Here is a 15,021-nt window from a genome sequence, read left to right on the forward strand (position 1 = left end):
GGTTCGGAAAGAAAGTCTGTACCTTTGCTACCTCTGGTCATGAGGGCTTTGAATTGCCATTTTCATGTGGTTAATTATCAAGAAAGCATGTTAGATCAGATGAAGTAAAAACTGGTGGGGACTGAAAATAAGACCCTCTCCAAGGAACTGCTGGACTTGTGCAATTCTTGTTTTTAATTAGCTAAACACTCCTTCACTGTGGCTATGATGCTGTGGAAGCTTCCAGCAGGCAGCAGCTACAGGATCCGACATTAGAAGACATGCCTGGCTGAGAGAACAGTCCCTCCCTGAACATGTGAAGTCCAGTCTGTTTGATGCTTTTTTGGACAGAGAATTCCTTTTTGGTCCCAAGGCTGAAGCTGTACTTAAAATGGAGGATAAGGCCAAGTCCATGCAGACAGTCAAGGGCTTTTTTCATGTTCAGTCTCCTCGCTTCAGTTGCAGTTACCCTACCAAACACAGGTCCTTTCCAGCCTCCCAGTGTAAACCTGGACTTAGGAGACCTCAAAGAGAAAGGAGAAAAAGGCAACAACAGCATCCCAGACAGTGGCAAACAGATTCCAATAGACTTGTGGGATTCTGCCAACAGGGACCCAGCAGGGAGCAGTAATGACTCAACCATGACACACCCTTTCCCTTCCTCTCCAGTTCCACTCCTTTCTCTTTACTCTGTCTCAGGACTGGAGGATGGCTCTCCTTCTTTGTAAAGAATTGGACTCCCATTAGCAGGGATTAGGGATACTGAAACTCATACAAAGAGTTTACAAACTTCACTTCAAACAGCCTCTTATTCGATCAGGTTTCCCAGATATTCCACCAAAGCAACAAACAGAGGTCTTAAATCAAATTCTGCTACTGTGCATGCAAACCAGTACCAAAGGCATTAAAAGGAAAGGGATTTGACTCAAGGCTTTTATTAGTACCCGGAAAAGAGGATATTAAGGGCCATATCTGGACCTGTCAAGGCTCAACAGGTTCTTGCAGGTACCAATATTAAAAATTCTAGCCCTTCAAAAATTGCTGCCCGTGATCTCACCCAGTGGTAGCCTTAAATCTAAAGGACACATACCTCCACATCCCTGTAGAAAACTCTCACAGAAGGTTCTTGCACTTTAAAGCAGGTGAGAGAAGCTCTATCAATTCTGTGCCCTGCCCTTTGCCTTTACTACTGCACCCAGGGTTTTCACAAAATGCTTAGCCCCAGTGATAGCCTTCTGCAGGGCAAAGGACATTCATATTTACCCCTACATAGATGACTGCCTCATTCAAACAACAGATCTAGAATACTCAAGCAGATCTACTTTTTACCCAGGAGGTTTTGTCTTCACTGGCATTCACCTTCAATACCCATGCATTCCAAACCATCCCCACAAAGAGGACTGTGTTTCTGGAAGCTGTGCTGAACTCCTCACTTCAGAAAGCCTTCCTCCCTCAAGGCTCTGTATTTTCAAAAACTCCTCCTTAGGAACTACCTCACAGCCAGAGACTTCCTCAGAGCCTTGGGTTACATGGCCTCTTGCATCTTCATGATTCCCCTAGCCAGTCCGCATATGAGGAAGATACAGAGGTAGTTCAGAAATGTGTGGTGTCAACATTCTCAATCCCTCAACTTTCGGATAAAGCTTTTCCCTTGTCTCAGGAAGGAGTTTACCTGGTGGGCCCGAGCATGCTTCCTCAACCTGGACCTTCCCTTCAGGTTCATCACTCAGGACCAAACTCTGACCACACATGCCTCAGAGATAACCTAGGGGGCCCAATACAACAAGTTACAGACTCAGGGCAGATGGAACTCTCAGTTCAAGTACAAATACATAAACCTAAAAGAACTGATGGCAGCCCAAAAAAGGTCTGATTGCCTTCAAAGACCAGTACTCCTAGTGAAGACAAACAATGCCACAGTTATGTGATACATAAACAAGCAGGTGGAGACTCACTCTTACCCACTTTGTCGCTTAGCCATGGACCTCTGGGAAACAGCAAACTCTGTAGATCTTCACCTCATGGCACAGTACCTACCAGGTGAAATCAGTCCGCTGGCAGAGCACCTAAACAGGAGCCTTTCAGACCCTCATGAGTGGCAACTGCATCGGGAAGTTTTTCTCAGCATAGCCAAAAAATGTACTGTGCCAGAAATGCACCTTTTTGCCACCAGAGAAAATGCTGACTTGAAAAAGTTTTGCTCAAGGACCAAAACAAGGTCAGCCTGGAAGATGCCTTCTCCTTCCCCTGGATAGGCCAGTTCCTGTATGCATTTCCCCAATACTCTTGCTCCCCAGGGTACTGCTGAAGATAAGGGAAGAAGGGCAAGAGTCATTCTAATAGCACCAGACTGACCAAAGCAGCACTGGTATCCTTTAATGCTCAGTCTAAGCAAAAAGAAAGCATGGCTGTTACCTCAGTGAGTGGACTTGTTAACACAGAACAGGGCATCATCATGCACCCAAACCTGAACACTCTCAGAATGACAGCTTGGATGATACATTGACCCTCTGGTAGGACCATCTGTAAACAAACAAGTCCTGGACATTCTGAAAGAAGCCAGGAGACCTAACACAAGAAAATGTTACTCCTCTAAATGGAAGCGATTCACTAAATGGTGCTGACAAAAGGGACAGAGCCCTGTTCAAGCTCAGATGCCTGTGTTCCTTTCATACATATCAGAACTTTTTGACAAAGGGTTTTCTTATTCCTATAGTAAAGGTCACACTTCAGCAATTTCAGCTTATCTACCTGCTCTGTCCCCTCTCTTCTCTCATCCTGTCATGAAACAGTTCCTGAGAGGGGTTATCCACTGTAGACCCCCCCAAGGAAACCTCCTGTTCCCCCATGGAATATCAATTTCATTCTGTAGAAGCTCACCCTCCCTCCTTTCAAACCAGCTTCCTCTGCAGACATCAAATTCCTGACTTGGAAGACAGCCTTCCTGCTAGCCATTACATCAGCTAGAAGGGGTTCAGAGCTTCAGGCCCTGTTATGTGTGGAACCTTTCATTACCTTCCACCCTGACAGAGCCCATCTTAGAACCCAATCCTTCCTTTATGCCTTAACTGGTTACAGAGATCTCTTTAAACCAGACCATCCACTTACCTACCTTCTTTCCAAACCCCACTTACCTACCTTCTTTCCAAACCCTCAAAACAAAGGAGAAAGAATCCTCCATATCTTGGATGTGCAAATGCAACTGCATTACTACTTGGACAGAACAAAGAATGTCAGAAAGTCTGAAAAGCTTTTTGTGGCCTTTGCCTATAGTTCTGAGGGAAGACCAGTTTCTAAACAAACCATCTCTAAATGGATATGCCATTGCATCTTATTTCGCTATAGCCACCAAGGAAAAGAATCCTCAAGACCTTGCGAGTTCACACTCCACTAGATCTACTGCTACATCTGCAACCTTTCTTAAGGGGTGGCCACTAAGGACATTTTTGAAGTCGCTACTTGATCCTTTGTGCATACCGTCACCAAACATTATCACCTTCCAACCTTCTCCAAGTCCAGAGCATGGTTTGTCACTGCTATCCTGCATTGCATCATTTCCTCTCCATAAATTTTCCATCTACCTTCCTTTCAGTTTTAGGAGTCATCCCATCGGTTATGACTGCAACAGTGAAGCACAAAGAAAGTTTACAGTTATGTACACTTACCATAAATGTAGATGGTTGTCCCTTGTCCTCTGTACATATTCTTTAGTCTCTAAGCTTAGGCATCTGGCCTTAGGAGCCCCTCTAATAGGTCCCTGTTGGGAGCAAGAAAGCAATAAGGTTATGGTGCTAGCTGACTCCCTTTATACCCAGATGTCTTGATGTCTGACAGGGCATCCACCAGCTTCAGGTGGAGAAGTTGGCGAAAATTCTCTGGTAGTCAGGCTGGCCAAAGGGCTTCCACGGCAAGAAATCCCATCATTTATGACTGCAGCAGTAAATACATTTGAACATCTACTTTTATGGTAAGTGTACACAAAGGTACTATTCCTATTAATTGTTTGACCGTAATACATTTTCTGTAAGTGGAAATGAACAGACTCACCAGATCATATGGAATGGAGATGAAGGGTTCTAAAGGAAGTATAATAAACTGTCCATGTGTCCATTCTGGGAAGAATTGGGGAGCAAAATAATTTAAAAACTGAAATGTTTTAAATGTCATCTAGCAACGAATGAAGAAGCTACCTTTATGTAACACAAAAAGTTTGCAATGTTTTATCTATGTTACTGTTGAGAGAGCAAGACCATTTAAATTTGTGAATGTACTTCACAGTGAGAGCAGGTTCAAGTACGAGGAATTATAGATAGAGATAGATGTAACTGATAATTTTAGGTAGAAGAATTAATGCAGGTTTTACAAACTCTTGAGCTTTGGGAATCGCATACATGAGATAGGCTACCGGTTTTGAGGTGGAGATTTAGTTACTGAAATGCATTAAAACATTTTGCTAAACAAGGGGAAGGTATTATTGTTGGTAATTAAAGTAGTGCACACTAGTACAAGAAGTGCAAATAATATGTCAGTGTTGTGCTTTATCATGACCGTAATTTTAACAGTAAAGGAGAGTAAGAGTTGCTTATTACTGTTTGCTTAAACTTAAATTTAAATTGTTTGATTGTATGAAATAAATAAGTAAAATAAATAAGTTCACTCTGGATTTTTTTACGTATTGTTCATTATCTGGGACAGAAAGTGGTCATTTCAAGGTTAGGCAGCAGCCCTTACACAGTCCATTCTTTCCTGCCTGGAAAGCCCTGTTGGTCCATCCTTTCCTCATAGGTGAGAGTTGGGTGTTAAGGAGTGAGCCAGTTTGCTGGTCCTGTGGGGTAGCTTACCTTCCACTAGTAGACTGACCTCTAGTTTTGTGGTTCTAACAACTGTTGCCACAAGGAGAATGTCTCCTTATTCTGAATTCTCCATTCCATGTATCTGCAAAATGATTGCACCTGCACCTACTCCCTAGGCCTGTGCTGCATGTGTGCAACACCTAGTGCTTCTGTGAGATGTCACCCAAGTCGAGAGCCAGAGCAACCTCCTTTCCCTTTCCCTGTGAAGGACAAGCTGGCCATGGCTGATCACTTTCATCCTCACTGGTCACTCCTACTGGCATCTAAGCTGTTAATCATTCTTGGATCACCTGCACTGTAGTCAGAGCTCTATCCTTCTGTGCCACAAAAAATAATATTTTTTTTGTGTGTGATCTTTTACAGTACTAGTATATATACTCTTCTTTTCTTCCTCTTGATGTTTATTTGGTCTAAAAGTGTAACAGGTTTATAGGTGTATACTAGGCTGTTGTTTTGTGATGATATTAAGAAGCCTGAACTTTCATTCCTGTGATTGTAGCCCATGTTTTGCATATAAATAAACCAGAGAAGGGCTGAACAAGGATATGTTGAGACATTTACATGTTTCCCCGCTCTATATGGGGGGATAGGGGTGCTAAACCAGACATGAATTCATCCAAATTATGTTTGATTAGAGTAAGAGAGGTACTTTGATTTATGCGGCGTGGAAGTCAGTCCTATGGAGGTGGCATTCTCTATGATACATACCTATCCTCCAACATATTATATGTATTTTGCAAAATGTGTGGTTGTTTACAATGTCATTGGATTTAACAATGTGTAATAGGTATGGCAGAACAGAGTCTATTGAAGCTATATATGCAAGGCAGAGGTCACCTTTCAATAGGCCTGTATGTTACTAAGAAAAGGGACAAGACCTTGAGACAATCTGCATGATTTTTGTGATTTAGACCCCTTTTTGAGAGAAAGTAATAAAGGTGATAATAGTAAAACACTGCTCATAAAATCTGATATAATCTTATAAATGACCTGCATTTTATATAACATTTCACAAAATTGCTTCTCTGGATGTACGCACAGTACAAAAACAACCCGTGTGTACACCAAAGAAATTAATATTACATGGGTAGTGTACTAAAATGGCTTTTTCGGTGTTGGTTTAATTGAAGTAGTTTATTTTAAATCTGGTATCTTGTTAGTATCTAATATAAGCCAATTATAATAATTTTCTTCTGCCCTATTATCAACATTACATAATGTGACACTGGTACCACTGCTCTGTATACTTGAAACTTTAAAGTGACACAGGAGTTTGAAGGGTTCAGAAGGAAGAGGACCAGGTGCAAAGCATGTGTGAGAGAGACTATCATGCCTGGACAATATTTGAACGGAGGAAGAAGGAGGGAAAAAATGTAGAACAAGTTGAACTTGTTATGATGGTAAGGTGATAGTATGACAAAGGGGTTCATATTAGAAGCTCGAAGGTCCTGTTCAGCGAATACGAAAAGAGCGACATGTATTGCATGAACAACGAAAACAGTGAACATTCAAAACCGGGACATTCAAAATGTCGATTCGTCATAGTTGGTCCGTCTGCGGTATAGCTCCGTAAGTTAAGTGTGCGATAGTTACGGACCTTAGGGTTAAGGTGCAGGTTAAGGTAAGTGCATAGATAGGTAATGTATGTAAGGTTTAATGTAGGGTTAGAAGTAAGGTTTTGTTAAGTGTATGTGTGTGAATTATTTATTTTGTTAGGGTATATCTCTGTATGGTAAGTGTGCGATAGTTACGGACCTTAGGATTAGGGTGTGGGTTAAGGTAAGTGCATAGATATAGTGTATGCATGTGGTTTATTTATTTTGTTGGGTAAGTAGTACGTCGCGGCAGTGGGGTTGGCCGAGTATGACGATTCGTGATTTTAAATTTAGCAGTTTATTGTGTTCGGTGTATTCGCGGTTTGGTAAATATGTCGCTCTTTTCGTATTCGATGAACAGGACCTTCAAGCTTATAATATGAACACATGACAAAGGAAAGAACTTCATGAACAGTTTGTTAGAATTATGAAAAATACTAAGTAGAAAAGGAGCTAGTGCTCTAGTGTAAAATTATATATGTTATACTACATGGACAAGATTTTTGAGTGTATGCTGAAAGTTCAAAACTTGTTAGAGTTTAGATATGGTAAGCTAGCTTGTTTTGGAAATGGTTTGAAAAGCAAATATTTTCCTCTGTAACTTTAAATATTAGCTTATACATCTGCAGAGTGAGTTTTGAGGTATTGTACATTGATGACAATTGAATGTTAAAGATGGTAAGGGTTTCCATCTTTTGAATAAGAAGTAAATTGACTCTGCAAATCAGTATAATTGTGTTTATCAGGGTTTGTGACTGGGAGTAGTGAATTATGTTGCATTTCTTTGATGCTTCCTGAATTTCTGCTGCACTGCATCATATGTTTTGCTCCAGTATTTTAATAGACTTCTTGCTGTTATTTTCCATTATTTATGTTGAACTTTTATCTTTTGCTTGTTTTCCATTTTTTATTTGTGCTTTCTTTTTGCAAAATGCTTGCTATTTGTTTTTTCCTGCAAATGTCTAGGAGCTCCTCCCAGTCCAGGCATAATAAAGAAGGAGATAGAAGGTAATTTAAGTTGTGTTTGTTTATTTTTCTAGAAACATTTAACTCTATGTATATGAGAGCTGTATATATAAAGAAGTATTCTTTTTCTGAAATGCCAAGTTTAATTTTGTAAATGTGTTATTGTTCCATTCAGTTTTATATTTTTGAAATGTTTTTTGTACTTCAGAGACAGTATAAGGAGATTCTGTGTTTTTTTTTTTTTTTTTTTTGGCTACAATAGGAATTTGAGTAAGATATCTTACTCAGATTCCTATTGTATCCAGAAAAACCCAGAATCTCTTTACACTGGCATACAGCTTGTTGGGAAGAGGGAGGTATTGGTTTTCCTAACACTGATCTTTACTTGAATTCAGTTGTTATAAGTACAATACTCCTGTGGCTTAATTCATTATATTCATCCATCTGGAAATCAATTCATGAGAATATGTTACAAGAAAGTAATAAGTCAGTATTTGAACCTCTGATTAAAATAGAAAGAAATGTATTTATTTGGGCCTTAGAAGCTTATATGTTGAATGATAAACAGAAACTCACATTCTTTCCTCTTATAAGTCAGTTGAATCAGATAACTAAAAGCTTATTAAAAGTGTTCTCCATAGCTATTACTAGTGAATGTTTAATTTCCTTTGATGGAAATAAAATGTTACAGTAAAGAAAAGTAACTTGTTGTAATGGCATCAAGTTTGTATCTGGAAATAAAATTCACTCAGCAGATTACTTAATAGCCATTTACAACTTGCAAAATTGTCATTGGCTGGATATTCAAACTTGTAAAGAATTCATTCAGAATAAAATTATATTACATTTGGGTACAAATGAGTAAAACTATACCTAAAATACTGGAACTTATTTCTGTTAGTAATGCTTCCTTCCATTGTGTACACCTGTTTCATATCAAAAACAAATAAGATTAGAAGTGACATTGGCTCTTTAGACTTCGCTTTCTGGGATTATTCAACTAAAACTAACAGATGAATTTACAAAAAAAAAATAAAACTTTGGAATCAGTAGAAAAGACAACATCTTCTCCATATTGGAGAATTTACACATGGAAATTTTTACATAGGAGCTTTTTAATCCCACATAAAATGCCCATAATCTACAAAAAACATAATATAAAATTTTGGAGATGTGATTCAACTCTGGATGCTGACTGGTTACGTCTTTTTGGACTGATTTTAGATACTTTTGCAAGGCATTGTGGAACGATAACTGCATAATTACAGATTCTCTTAATCTTTTCAGTGTTCTAATTCAAGAAGTCACACCAGTATACCAAATATCTCTTCTATGGTCAATTTTGTCAGTAGTAAGGAAAATCATTAAAATAAATTGGAAATCTAAGTCTTCTATCTCATTTATCTGTGAATTTATCCATTTAGCTAAAGAAGTTTGTAATAAAGAAATTTCTACCATAAAAATGAGAACTAATAATACAACACATCAATTAACTGGCAGAAATTGTATAACTTATTAGAGAAGTACTGATTATTTCTATTTGTATTCTTTGTTATGGACATTGTGTAATAGTTCATTTCTTATGTATTTGTAAATAGTTTGTTTAGTTTTTGGATTTGTAAAATCAAATAAAAAAAATGTTATGAGAAAAAAAAAATTCAAGCAAAAAAAAAATTATTCCTCAGTTTAAGAGACTCCAAAGATTACTAATGAAAAAATCAAGGTATCCAAGTCCCTTAATTGTGTAAACTGTGTAGCTGCACTTTTCTTGCATTCTATTTCCTGTAGAAACTTCCATAGCATTTTGTAAAACGAAAGACCCAACACTCCTTGACCTTTTAAGTGTTTGCAGAACAACTGGCTCTTCTAACACCCTTAAAAGTACTTTATGTTTTATCAACAAATTTCACAGGATATGCCATGATGACTGTTTCATATCTGACCACACCCCCCACCTTTGGAATAAAGTGGTTGTATATGATAGGCAAATTAGTACTCCTGCTGCCTTCAAGATTAAGCTTGAAAACTGAATGGGCATTCATTAATTCTCCCCAGGCCTGCCTTGTGTATCCCTCCTTGTAGCAGGAGGTAACAGTTGACACAGGCTGTTCTGGCAAGGCTGGTAGTGGTGTTAAGAATGACTCCCTGGTATTTACCTATGAGCCCATGATTTTATTTTTTCTGCCATGCCTTTTTTCTTCCCACAGTGCACATGACACAGTATTGTCATTACTTTTCATTTGGATTTGTATGTATATTCAGTTAGAATGAGAGTATTAAGAATTGCTGATTTCTGTGAGAGTATGTAGAGTGAATGTTAGTACTTTTTCTGTAACTTAGTTTGATCTGGGTTCTTCGGCACCTCCTAAACAGTTTTATCTGCCTTTCCTTGTTTGTGGCTAAACGTGTCAGGTAGTGTAGCCATTTTCTAAAGCATAGCATCTCCTTAGTATAAGAACGTCTTCACTTGTGATGAGTTTCTTTTCCTACATACGTGACAAGCTCACTCAGCTGTAGCTAACACTTCATACTATCATAACAGACTTATTTCCAGGAAATGTCCTTTGTCTTTAAACAGCAGTTTCAATACTATTTGAGCTACCAAGGATTTTAGTAAGCCTGCACTGTAGATGTGTGCACACTAGCTTTGTTGCTTCCTTATGGGACAGAAGAAAGGCATGACTACATGTGCTTTGCTTTACTGAGATTTTTTGGTCCAGAAGTGAAATGTTGTGGGCCATTAATTTACCCTTTTAATACCAGGCTAGAAACCTTCATGTGATCCATTACAGGCATGTGCAATGATGGACAGACATGTCTTCCAGAAACATAACTGACAAAGTACAGAATGCTGACAGTAGTAATGGCAGATGCATCAAATTACTGATATGCTTTTGACTGAATACAGATTACCAAAGTCAAAAACTGGAAGCAATACTTATTAAATCCATTTTGTTCCTGGGCAGTAGAAGATGCTCTGGTCTCAGGCAAATTAAACTCATATTGTATATATCTTGGGATGTGAGTTTATACCCACAGCTATTACATTTTTTAAATGTTTTATCCATATTTCACAGTTACAGATAAACCACAAAGATAAAATGTTAACTACAAACAACTAAATAACTACAACTATACTAATAACTACAATAAGTACAACTGTACTATAATTCTATCTCTAGCTTTTTTTTTTTAAATATAGACGGATGACAGTAAGTCATGCCAGAGTTCCGAAGAAGCTGAGGCGCTCAAGATATAATGAGAACAAGAGCAGTAATTCACATAAAGCCCAACTAATATCGTAACTGTTTCAAAGTCTGTAAATAGTAAAAGAAATTTTAGCTAGTTTAACAAATTTGTTGGAAAAAAACAGAGCACTTAGCTGTCAACTATGGAAAGATCCATTCATGAAGGCAACAAATGAGATCTGAAGGGAGTGTTCACGAGGGGTTCTGGGAAAGGTTTGAAGGAACTCAAGGCAATGGAGTACTAGCTAGTGCCTAGATCAGATCTGAAGAGCAGCTCATTACCCAACTGTCATATCAGATGGATTTGGATGAAAAGAATTCAGCTTTATAGCAAGTGCGTAACTTCCATTTTTGAGTAAGAAGAATCCGTATCTTGAGTCACCCCCCCCCCTGTAACTTGTCCTAAAGCTTGACATTTTTGCAGCCTTTTATTATTATTATACCACTCTGTCTGTTCCAGGGAAAGTAGATGGTTTCTGCAATGCCTAGTAGAAGGAAACCTGACAGAGCATCCTGGGACAGATTCTTATGTGAAATTTTCAGTCTAGCATATTTGCCAGAGACCATTTCATCTTTATGATCTTTATTGAGAAGAACTCCATATCTTTGGACAAGTCCCTGTCTGCCCTTAAAAAGGATGTTCCCTTCTGCTGCTTTGGACTTAAGTCCCATATTTATGCATCTGACTTATTCCTGTCACTGTGGTAGAACAGGTATCTTACTTTGGGCCCCCCTCTATGTTGGGTAATTGTTGAAGTTTTATTTTATTTTCTGATTAGTTTTACTATTTTTTCTTCTTTTTTCCCGATGTTGGGGGCACTTGTATCCCTTCCTGGCACACACAGTCACATGCCTAATCAGGAAAGCGTGATCAGCTCCAGTGCAGTCGTTCATTCCTGCTGCCTATGTATTTTGTATCTTAATGTTCATGTTTGCCATAGAAGAGTTTATGTTTTAATTCATTAGTACCTAGCAGCAGTGGAATTTCACACCTTTTGTCACCTCAGGACTTCCTGGCTTGATGTTTTTTTTCATGATTTTTTTTTTTACCAAACGGCTTGTAAACCTATCAAAATATCTTCAAAAGAGTAACATTTACAAAGCAAGTATGGATACAAAACTTGTTCATCCTGCACTCTCTTTACAATAATGTAGGGTTACCATCTGTCCCTCTTTGCGAGGGACAGTCCCTCTTTGGGCAGTTGTGTCCTGTGAAAAAACTTTAAAAAATGGCAAATGTCCTGGATTTTAGGACAAAAGTATTTCCCAAGCTTTTTTAATAGCTTCATAAAACAGTTATCTTGGATCTGAAACACATTAAAGTTATATAAACTAGCATAAGCAACTCAAATGCTGCAAGAATAATCTTTTATTTTGGCAAAAAAAGTGAAGTTCTGTCCTTTGCACCGGCTGTGGGGTATGATTTATACTGCAATATTTCATGTTTCTATAAAAAAGTCCCACTTTGGGCATTTGAAAAGGTGGCAACCCTACAATAATGCCACCAACTTTTCATCCAGACATAAAGTTAATCTTGTATAGAGCAATACATCACACAGAAGTCGGTCTTTGTTTTTGAAATTGTGTCAATAACTCTCAATATAGCTCTAACTGGCGTAGATAGAGCCCCTACTCTCAATGAGACTTGTTCAAATGTGATCTTCAGTTTGTTGCAGAGCAGTTTTGTCTTTGTCATTATGTGATATTTACACAAGTATTATATTTATGAATATTTGTGTTTTATTGACTAATTAAATGTAAATAACTGGAAGAAAGCAATAAGTAGACTCCAGGTAACAGTGCAGAATTTTCCAACATAACATAACATAACCTTTTGACTTGATACTATCAGATATATTCCTACTAATTCAAATTATTGCCGGCAATGTTAGTATGTGACATATAGTCATAATTTTGCATGAAATTGAATCACATATTCTCGCTTGCCATATTTACTGTAGGTCAGGGGTTACTCCTGACCTGTATGTTTACTAGGCCTTTGAAATACTGTTCAGCAATGCTTTTAAGCATACAGTGTATAATGTATTTACATAAATAAACATTTGTATGCATATTTTCATATTTTATTGACAAGCAATTATACATATTTACAAAGAGGTGGCAAGTCAGACATCACCTAACAGTGGTAGCTCTTCCAGCATTGTCAGCTTTGATTTGATAACATGAAGTACCATATAAACTCACTTTGATTCAGTTTATTTAACATAAATATTAAAATGACAGATATTTACAATTTTGCATGAAATACAATCTAATTTTTTGTCTTACCACCCTATTTGGATTAGTAGCCATTGCTGTCCTGTGTGCTGATTGGGCATTTGAAATGCTGATCCACAATACTTCCAAGTGAATACTGCCGGAGATATTTACATCAATATGATATATATGCATATTTACATATTTTATTGATGAGCAAGTATAAATATCTGCAAAAAGGTGGCAACCAACTGTAAACTATCAGTCAGAAGTCTTCCAGTGTTATGTTAGCTTTCATTTACTACCATCAGCTAGCCTATAAACTTGTTTTGGTTCAAGTTATTAGCAGAAATATTAGAAAGACATTTATTCATAATTTTGCTTATAAATTAATCACAATATCCAATTCCTGACCAACCCACTTTGGGTAAGGAGCCATTTCTGAACACTGTGCTGAATGGGCCTTTGAAAGACTGTTCCATATGCTTCCAGGAAGACACTGGCAAAGATATTTTCATAACTATGATATGTTCATATTTGCATATTTTGTTGTTAACCACTTGTAATTATCGACAAAGTGATATAAGTGAGAAATTTTCCAGCATTACATATGCTTTTGTTTGATACCACAAAGCACCATGTAAACTCCTCTGATGTTCAGAGCAAGAGGAAAAGTCAAGACCTTGATCCTGCTGTCAGAAAATTTTTTTAATGTCCTATCTCTTATTCCACCTACACACACACACATATATATATATATGTGTGTGTGTGTGTGTGTGTATGTATGTATATATATATATATATATATATATATATATATATATATATATACATACTGCGGTGGTGGTGCCACGGTAGCATTGTCGCCTCACAGTAAGACGTTGTCCTGTTTGATTCTCAGCTAGAGCGTCTTCTGTGTGTAGACATGCGTGAATGGGCGTACCTTCGTTGAAGGTTGTGCGTCAGGGCTGGCAACTCGGCACGTAAAAATCTACTGCTGCCAATCATTAGCGGACCGGAGTTCCGCTGTGGCGACCCCTAACCGGGAAAAGTTGAAAGACACAACAACATATATATATATATATATATATATATATATATATATATATATATATATATACACACACACACACACACATACACACACACACACACACACACACACATACACACATACATACATATATTGGAGGTTACCATTTTCCCCATTTTTTGTTACTGCTTTCTTTTTTAGTGTCATTTTTAGGTCTAGCAGTTTTTTATTTTCACTTTTGCCTTCTTGTCATATCCCAATTGAAATAATTTCATTGTTGAAATACCAGTTTTTCAGGAGGCATTGCTCTAAAATTCCATAAACCTTCTATTTAAACTGCTTCTGTTTTACACATTTCCAAAAGACTTGTCCAATATGTACCCCTTCCTCTTCACATCTCCAGCACAACCGCTCTGCCCCTGGGAATGTTCTTCTTATTCCTACTGGTGTGTAAAAGTATTTACGCAGGCAGTTGCATGTCTATGTTTACAGTCACATATTTTGGTAGATGTAATGCTTGCTTCCATTCTGCCTGTTCAATTGAGTCCTGTATCTCCTCTTCCCATGTTTGTTTCATATCTTCTCTTCCCATCTTTGTTTCATATGTCCTCTTACTGACCCCTCTACTTCCTTTAACTGTCTTTTAGTTATTCTCAACAGTCCTTTTGCTGGCCTCTCTTCTAATCTTCAGTGGTTTGTCTCTTACTATACCCTGTTCCTTTCTTCCTTCCTTCTATCGTCTCTTCCATCTTGCTTCATCTTAATACTACTCATTGCTATTCCCATTCTAATCTATCTTCTAAGTTATATTCCATAAGCTCTACCCCCTTCACTCTATCTCCTACTAATATTTGTGACCAAAAACGTACCCTTCCATGTTTTTTTCCCTCTCATTTTCATGTGGCAGCTTCCCTAAGGAACTACTTTTTGACCTTTTATGCCTATGAAGGCCATAGATAGACTTCTTCATACTAAACATTTTTTATTAACCAAATGTTGTGGTTATTAATCTAGACATTACATGGCAATGTTGTGGAAGCACTGGATAAGCGTATACGTGACAGAGCTGCTGGATACCTAGAAAAATACAGCAGACAGGTGATAGTGAGCTAGACAGTGCAATCTCCTTT

At 37.9% G+C, this 15,021-nt stretch overlaps 1 protein-coding gene across 1 annotated transcript in view; it reads left to right on the forward strand.

The window, feature by feature from the left end:
* SYNJ1 (synaptojanin 1) overlaps positions 1 to 15,021 on the forward strand; it is a 2,168,218-nt gene that overhangs the window by 1,682,187 nt on the left and 471,010 nt on the right. Inside the window, exon 27 of the mRNA XM_044071423.1 lies at positions 7,394 to 7,435. Within this exon, the coding sequence (XP_043927358.1) occupies positions 7,394 to 7,435 (42 nt within the window). The remainder of the gene's footprint in view (positions 1 to 7,393; positions 7,436 to 15,021) is intronic.

This window comes from Protopterus annectens, chromosome 5.part0 (genome assembly GCF_019279795.1).
Source record: "Protopterus annectens isolate FY-2018-M chromosome 5.part0, PAN1.0, whole genome shotgun sequence".
NCBI classification, from domain to species: domain Eukaryota; kingdom Metazoa; phylum Chordata; order Ceratodontiformes; family Protopteridae; genus Protopterus; species Protopterus annectens.